This window comes from Corvus brachyrhynchos, unplaced genomic scaffold (genome assembly GCF_000691975.1).
Source record: "Corvus brachyrhynchos isolate BGI_N302 unplaced genomic scaffold, ASM69197v1 scaffold26, whole genome shotgun sequence".
Taxonomy (NCBI): Eukaryota; Metazoa; Chordata; class Aves; order Passeriformes; family Corvidae; genus Corvus; species Corvus brachyrhynchos.
In genome coordinates, this window is record NW_008239324.1 from 6156897 (window position 1) to 6165090 (window position 8194).

Below are 8194 nucleotides of genomic sequence, written 5' to 3' on the forward strand. Positions count from 1 at the left end.
GGACGTGGCACCCGTTCTGCTGTGGATGGCAAAGCCACTAAAAGGAAAGTTGGCACATTCCTGCTGCTAGTCCCTGGCCCCTGTTCTGAGGCTGGAGGTGGGAGCTGTCTGTACACCCTCCTAAGGAGAGTGTGCAGGAGCAGGTTTCTTCTTGGCTGTTAAACTTGTAAATTCCTTGGAAAAAGGGCTGCATCTAGGTCTGTCTGCACAGCATTTAGCATAATAAAGTCCTGCTCCTTGTTATGGTGCCAAGTCCTTCCCAATGCCTTTATAGCCCCACTGTCTTCCTTCCCAACTCCACAGAGTTGTGCAGCTGGAAAAACCTCATATTTCCCATGGCAGCTCCTTTATTTTTCTCTCTACAAACAGGAACACAGTTAAGCCCTAGAAAATGTTTTGGACATTTTGTAACAAAACTTGCCCCACCAGTTGATGAAACATTTAACTGACCCATTTCCTTTTTTTTTTTTTTAATAAAATCTGTCATCAGCTTGGGGCAATGTACAGTTGTAATTCTCACCCTGACAGGTCAGAGATGCCACTGTGCTGCTCCCATGAGAGAACAGCTGGAAAGCTGACAGTTGTGTGACTACCCCACCCACATTAAAAGCAGTTGAGAGTGTGTGTTACAATGGACTCAAGAGAAGAGTTAATTTCCATTTTTGCAGTTAAAAAAACCACCTGCCCCCCCATTATACAGTGTGATGGAGTTGCATGAGCAAAGTTTGTCTGTGCTTACGTCAGAGCTGAACGTCTGAGTAGGAACCTGCCCACCACCCACCACTGTTCTCTGTTACAGTGGTCACGCTGCACCATCACTCATAATAGACAAAGGAAAAATCCCAAAATCCTGTTCTGTTTGGATGCTTGTTCAGGCGTGCCAAGCTTCGATGGTTGATGTACTTCACAAACTTCATCGTTTCTTTGTCTCTATAAACTAAGGCCAAGCAGTTGTCCTCTGGATTCACTGTCAACAGCTCGAGGACACAAAAAAAAGGAAGGAATCAGTTTCACAAAAATAGCTTTGATAAAATCCTTAAGAAAAACTAAAACCGTTTCAAAAGTCAGAATAAAGGTCTGGTGTTAGAAAATGAACTGTGACACCATTTTCATTTTAATACACCTTACCTGAAGCATTATTATACCTTAAGGGCTTCTGGACTTCTTACTAGCATGACTGCTCAGTACTGTCACTAGTTCTGATACTGAATGTGACCCCAGTGAACAGCACTTCCCTGGAAAAGTGTTCTCTCTGCTATAGCCTTATGTCCCTTCAAGGCAGGCTTCCCCAGTGGCCCTGGGTGCAGGTGCTGTGAGGCACTCTCAGGGCCCAGGTCTCATGCTTCAGGTGAACAGCAGCCTCTTGAAGCTGAGGCCAGAGCTACACCCACGAGTAGTGTCTAGGGCAAGGAGAATCCAGTGCACTACTGAGCACCCTCAGCAGTATGTTGGCATTATGACAAAGCGTAATTATGTCTCTCCACCCTAAACAGCTTCATCTGATCTGCAGCTAGCAACTGAGGTCCTTACCTCTTCATCTTCACCTTTAGCAATGTAGGAAGTAAAGCCACCATATTCAGGATCCCAGTCTTAAAATAGAAAAGAAAGATTCTTAGAAACCTCAATGCTGTCCAGTCTCCATACAGCCTTCCAGGAGATGCCATTTTTTCACCCCGCTCCACAAAGTTACTACATACAGGATAAGTCCCAGTTTACCTCCTGTAAACCCAGTCTATTTTTTTTCTTCTGCTCAGAAACAACTTGAAGCAAATGTAGTGGATTTGCCTTTTACGGTAGATGGGCTATTTAAAGTTGTTTGATGCACTGCTCCTTGCCTGGAGAACAGTTCTGCCTTAGCAGATTTCAGTATCATCACCAGCACATGCCAGTTTCAGCTGTACATTCTGGCTTCATCTGGTCTAAAATGCTTGTGTTGAGATTTTTTTTTTTACAACTATCTTAACTAGCAATCAACCCGAAATGCCTAGACATGCCTAAAGTAACTTTTGAAAACCCTGGGCTTTGTGAATTGCAGGTGCAGTGATAATTCTGATGCGGAAAGCCATGGAACGCTTCTGACGGGTATTGAGGCCACCTGACTCTGCAGCGTGCCCAGAGCCACTGTGAGCCATTGCTTAGGAGAGGAACGGTCTGGGAGGCTCAGCCTTTCCCTCTGCCCAAGCGCCACCTCCTGGCGCAAGCGGGGAAAGGTCAAAGATGATTCCAAGGCCGCAATCCCAAACCTTTGCAAAAGGACTACTGAAACGAGGGTTTATGCTGGAGTGAGGACTAGGACAAAGTCTACTGAGACCTTCTATGTAGGAAACAAGCAGGGAAATTTTGGCTGTTTTAGCACTGCTGAGAACTCAGAAGTCATTCCTTTATGCAAACCTTGTAAAAGGAGTGTCTGACATCATCTCTCTCTCATCCACTTACCTTCACAGCCACAGAAGAAGAGCAGGTCAAGAGCAAATCCTGTAGCTTGAGAGTCGTGGACAAGAGTGTAGTGCCCATGGGTCCAGCGTCGCAGCTCCCCCGCACACACAGGGGTGCCCGAGCCTAGGAGAGGGCACAAACACACAGGGAGAGCCATGAAGCCACATCAGCTGAACTCAAAGCATGTGAGGAGCTCAGTGATCTCACACCACTGAAATTGTCTGCTGCCCCCGTGAAAACAAAGTAAAACCATAGATCACATGTCAATATCTTTCTTAGAGGTGGCTCTAGGTTAGGTACTCTGAACAATGTGTAGGAGTGGGACCAAGATTTGCTCCATACAGCTCCAAGCTAAAACATGCTTTGGTTTAACCAGTTCTTCATTTTCTTTGTTTTGTTATGTTTCCCCTGGATTTACAGTAGAGCTCCAGACCTCAAGAGCCAGCAACCTATCTGTTCTGGAAGTACCCTGGAACTACCAGAAGCCTCAGGAAAGAAGGATATTGCTCCAAACTCACTCCACATGGGAGTATCCCAGGAGGTATGTCATTTTAGGGAAACCTTTATTTTCTCATGCGTCTAGCTCAGTTTTCAATCCATGCAGCCCCAAAATATGCCCTCCTCATAGAGGAGTTTAAAATCAAACAGTGGCAACAGGGCAAATAGCAAGCCAAGTGACTAGTTGTGGAAATCAGAAAAACAAAGCCTTTGCTCCTGGTAACTGTTCTGGTGGGATTTTTTTCAGTAGGACTTGGTTTTATATTACCTTTTATTCCAGTGTCCACTAAACTTGCCTGACTCAGTGAAGGATGAACATTTTCACTTAAACTTCAGAGCCACTGGTTTAAATAAACATCACCAATCCAAATTCAAAATTAATCTAATCTTTGATAGTTGTCACTGCTGACAACTAAGTGGTTGTTTAGGCTGACAATGTTTTCTGAAAGGTTGAATCCTAGTTTTAGGTATCAATTTTCTAATTCTAAAATTGTCTTACTTCTGACCTGTTCACCTTTCTCTTTTGGATTTATTATCTCATACAAGAATATGCTTTAGATGAAGCAGGGCTATGTGGAGGTAGAAACCACGTAACAATTGACAAAAGATTAACAGCCCCCAAAAATCCCACCCTTAAGACTTAGGTCTGTTCAAAATGGTATCTTCAAATTAGTCATTGATTTACTCTGAATTCTTTTGCAATGGTCACTGATTTCAAATAAGCAATCTAACGTGCTTCAAGTCCCATGTTTGTGCTGGGGCCTTGTGCTGGCTGCAGTACAAAGTGAAACACTAGTTCCATGAAAATCACTGGGAACTTTGTTGGAATCCTTTCACACTGCTGCTCTACTTACCGCTCTGTGTCTCACTGTCTTGTGCTTCAGGAGTGTTGTCAGACTGGTGTGGCTGATGGGGATTGCCATTAGCAGGTTGTTCAGTCTCTTCCTGCTTAGGTTTGGGACTGCTGTGCCCAGTGGTGTCCGCTGCTTGTCCCTCCCCAGCATCTTCATCCTCATCAGAAGGAGCCAGGAAGTGCAGCTTTAGGCCAGTGAAGTTGGAAAGCAGTAAAAACAAGGCCTCAGAGCGCAACAGCTGCAGGAATTTCTTCAGAGTGTCAGGGAGGCTGTCTTCCTCTGCTGCCTCATAGAGTCTGAAAGACAGCAGATGCATCTCCTTGCTGGAGAGCCAACAATGACCATGTCCAGAGGGACAGCACTGACCAGTGCAGCCTCATGGCAGCTCCTGCTCAGCCTGATCACCAGGTGCAGCATGCTGTTGTTCCCACCTTTTATTGGCTGGCCCCTGACTACTCCACCGGATTTCTTTGTTCTCCAATGCTTCACAGAGTAGTTGGTATTTCTCTTTCTAGGAGAAAGAGACACAGAAATGTTAGTATTTAGCTCCCAGGAAAAGAAGGTTGACAAGTGTTTCATTTTTGCTGAGTCCCTATGCAGCAGTGTACAGGCAGTCAGAGGGGATCATTCCATAGAATCAGAGTGGTTGAGGTTGGAAAGGACTCTGGAGGCTACCTGGTCCATTCCCCTTTAGGTGTGAAACCAGAAGGTGTTTTGTTTTAACAGATGTGCAAGCAAGCCCCTTCCCAGCCTCCATGCCATGTGGTACCTGCCAGCCCTCTGAGCATGTTCTGGCAGATCACATCAAATTGAACCACTGGGCTCACCTTAAGAAAGTCTTTCAGGAGAATTTCTGATTGCTCCTCAAATTCCTCCTGGATTTGAGCTTGGGAGTCCATGTCCAAATAAACTAGATTGATCCACTCATATAATATTTCATGCTGGAAGGGAAATGGATTAGAACACTGAATTTTCAAAAGTGAGTAAGATTCCCCAATTCCCCCTACCAAGCAGGCCACAGGGCTGGATTCCTACATGCACACACTCCATTCCCTTATTTCATTGCACCACAGGTATTCACCACTTTCTCTGAACTACTGCAGGTAAGCAAAACATACAAAGATGCATAAGAAAGAAACAGGATACAAATTTATGGACAGGAAACAAAAAGGAAAATGGGATAAAGATTAAAGCATCCCCAGTGCATCAGTGCATTCCCTAACTGGTATTATAGGAATGGGACAGGTACAGAAATGCAGCTATAAGATACAGGCTTGTTACTCACATCATAGGGGATGTGTGGGCTCCTGGCCAAGGGCGCTTCAATGTGCCGTGCAGGTCTGGCCACAGACGGGCCGTGGAACCAACCGCTCACTGACAGGCGGCACTTCCGCGACACAACTTCTGACACCTGCAACAACGTTGGGCAGCACGCCTCATTAGACAAGGACCAGGTGTAACAGGTACCATGCCAACTCATGATGGGAAATGGACTTGGCTCCAGAGAGCCCACTGCATACACAGAAATGTCAGGCAGGGCTAGAGCAGGATAGATTATCAGACAGAGGCCTATTGTCCTGAAGTCCATTGCAGGTTTCCAGAATTCCAGTAGAAGATTTTACTCCGAGCTCACAGAGAATCCATTCTCTCTCTCCCTCTGAGAGCTTTGAGTCATGGATTGTTAAGACAAAGTTAAGACATAAATGACACAAAAATAACCCCCTAAGCAGCCTAGGTCAGGATATACCCAACCTATATCACTGACCATCTTTCTCTCCAGCCTTCTGCTCTCTGGCCCTGTTTGATACAGTCCCTGGTACTCTCAATACACAGGAGTTTCAGATTTCAGTAAGGTGTTTGTGTCACACAGTTCCACAAATTATTCATCCTGTTCCCAGGCATTTTCCTGACAAGTATCACAGAGTACTGGATCAGCATTTCTGCTGCAGGGCACTGCACCATGTCTGGCTCACTGAGGGGGTACAGCCAGATCTGCACAGTGCCCTTGCACTGTTGGCAAGGTGATGGATGGCTCGAGGAGCTCTTCTGGAGCAAGGTAACAACTGCCACATCAAAAATGTGAGCTAGTTTAAAACAAGCCAGCAAACAGAAGTGAGAGCCAAATTCACAGCAGTGGCTTGCCAGGATAGTAATGCAAAATAGAAATGGAAATTTTTCTTTCCCAGGATGATGCATCTAGACTGATGGTTTAAAGTTGGCTTTGTTGGTTCTTGTCCTCCTTAAAGTCCTTGAAGCCCTTTCTTTAACACACAGCACTTAGCATGAGTATCCACTCTACCCACAGTTCTTCTCCCTCCCCACCGGGATTGTAGTAACACACAGAGTAAATAACCACAACAATGAGGATCAAAAAATTAACAAGAGACAGCTCCTTGCCTGGTGGAAAGAGACTGGAGACACTTCAAAGAAAACCAGCGTGTTCCACGAAGGCACTAATGACTTGGTGATTTGCTGTGGCTGAAAGTGTTCTGAGGAAGAAAACATACCCTGGTTAAGATATGAACTGGGACTTGCTAGAAAGTGCCATTTCTCTCTGACTTCATGACACTGACTGGTGGGACATCTGGGTGTAATGGATAGAGTTCAGAGCAAGGGCTTGGTGAGGAATCCATGCACCTCTGCATGGAGACAGGCAGAGTCGGGGCTGTTCAACCTGGAGAAGAGAGGGCTCTGGGGCAACCTAAAGCCTCTTTCACTGCCTAAAGGGGCTACAAGAGTACTGCAGAAGGACTTGGGACAGACAAGGGCATGGAATAACAGAACAGAAGGGAGAATGGCTTCAGACAGACAGACGATAGGTTTGATTAGATATTAGGAAGGAATTCTTTACCATGAGCAGTGAGGCACTGGCACAGGCTGCCCAGAGAAACTGTGGATGCCCCATCCTGGAAATGCTCAATGGGGTTTGCAGCAACCTGGTCTAGCAGAAGGTGTCCCTGCCTATAGCAGGATGAGCTTTACAATCCCTTTCAACCCAAACCATTCTGTGGTTCTGTTGCTGGAAAGGGAAGTTACTGTCATCAATCTGGAGTTCCAAGCACAGTTACTGGCATTACTTCCATCTTGCCCCTACTCTTGGCCCTTCCAAAAGTTTCTTTGTCTGCTGTTGCCTCTTAGCACTGTCTTCAAAGCCTGCTACAGCCCATCCCTAAGGTGCACATTTTACTTCTACATCAGCTTCTCTGAACAAAGGAGGAACTCTTTTAATTCCCTTCTACTGTTTGAGGTGAGAGTTGCTGCAAGGGGCACATAAGCTTCATCTTTTTCATCCACGTGAGGCTGAGTTCGGAGCTTTTACCATCTGTGCTGTACAGATCCAACGTTCCTCCATCACTTTTCTCCCAGGGTGGGACAAGGTACAGGATGAAAGCGATTCTCCGACCTTCCAGTTCATCATCATGGCACAGCAACACATCTGCAATTACACACGTTTTGCTGCTGTAGCATCTTTCCAGTACATGCATGATTCATTCCAACAACTGCTATCCAGCTTTGTCCCCACAAGGATATAACAAGAAAAAACATGTTCTTTCCAAGAACTGCATTTTCACTCATCAGCATCACCAGCCTGACACCTGCAAGATTCACTTCTGTGGGACTGCACCGCAATTGGCAGATCAGGCCACTCTGAAGGTACAGGCAGTTACACAACAGCAACAGTTTTTTCATCATTTGTACTTCATTTCAGACACTGTTTTACTGCTGACAGCTTCTGGGACCCTCTGGAACTAGAATAAAATGAGGTATTCTATAGACATTTTGTTCCCTACATGTGCACAGAAGCTTTAGGGAAAGGATCACTTATAGACTGACCAGTATATTCATATTTAGCACAGGATATGTCAATAGTTGGCTCCAGCTCTATCTGGGTCACAGCAGAAAGCCACACTCGGAATTCTTCACACAGAGCATGCCTGAGAAGATAAGTACACAGTAAGTGTTAGGGTCAGGGTTAGGATGAGGGTTAAGGTTTGGGTTAGGGTTAAGAGTAAGGGAATAACCAGCAGGAAGCATGCAACCAGTCAGAAGGTGCACGGGGAAGCGTTTCAGAGGTGACAGATGCAGGAGGGCTGAGTATGCAGGAAAGCTGAACAGACTTCAGTGCCATGACAAGCACAGAGCAGATTCAGCTCTCCAGGGCCGTTTTCTGGCCCGAGCACGGGGGCAGAAGGCGGCCACGCCGTGGGCGCACCCCGCAGTCGCCTTCCCTGGGGAGCCACCACGGCTCTTTCCCACCCTGAGCGGGCAAAGCCCCGAGCCCACGCTTTACCTCAGGGCGGCGACGTGGGGCTCCGGGCTTGCCCCCAGCTCCTCGGACTGCGGCGGCCCATGGAAGAGAAGAAGGGACGGAGGTTAGGGTGGCTCGGCTCGGCCGAGCTCGGCCC

At 46.5% G+C, this 8194-nt stretch overlaps 1 protein-coding gene and 1 long non-coding RNA gene across 3 annotated transcripts in view; one reads left to right on the forward strand and one right to left on the reverse strand.

Moving 5' to 3' along the window:
- Positions 1 to 3779, forward strand: part of LOC108448325 — a 7092-nt gene extending 3313 nt beyond the window's left edge. For both annotated transcript variants that reach the window (XR_001864174.1, XR_001864173.1), the window contains exon 3: positions 2857 to 3779. This is a non-coding gene — a long non-coding RNA (uncharacterized LOC108448325). The remainder of the gene's footprint in view (positions 1 to 2856) is intronic.
- Positions 454 to 8188, reverse strand: OGFOD1 (2-oxoglutarate and iron dependent oxygenase domain containing 1). Its single transcript, XM_017740874.1, has 10 exons — positions 8080 to 8188; positions 7083 to 7224; positions 6186 to 6277; positions 5074 to 5199; positions 4616 to 4729; positions 4220 to 4299; positions 3789 to 4084; positions 2437 to 2559; positions 1531 to 1589; positions 454 to 977 (listed from the first exon to the last, which is right to left on the reverse strand). The coding sequence occupies exons 2-10, from the start codon at positions 7222 to 7224 to the stop codon at positions 816 to 818; spliced, it is 1194 nt and encodes a 397-aa protein (XP_017596363.1). The 5' UTR covers positions 8080 to 8188; the 3' UTR covers positions 454 to 815.
- Between the last annotated feature and the right edge of the window lie 6 nt (positions 8189 to 8194).

Coding starts and splice junctions, on each gene's coding strand:
- OGFOD1 (XM_017740874.1), bottom strand. CDS start 7,224: ATGTGTTGCTGTGCCATGATGATGAACTGGAAGGTCGGAGAATCGCTT. Junction 4,085..4,219: donor CAGGGGCCAGCCAATAAAAG/GTGGGAACAACA, acceptor GCTGTCTTTCAG/ACTCTATGAGGCAGCAGAGG. Junction 1,590..2,436: donor CTTCTTCTGTGGCTGTGAAG/GTAAGTGGATGA, acceptor TTCTATTTTAAG/ACTGGGATCCTGAATATGGT.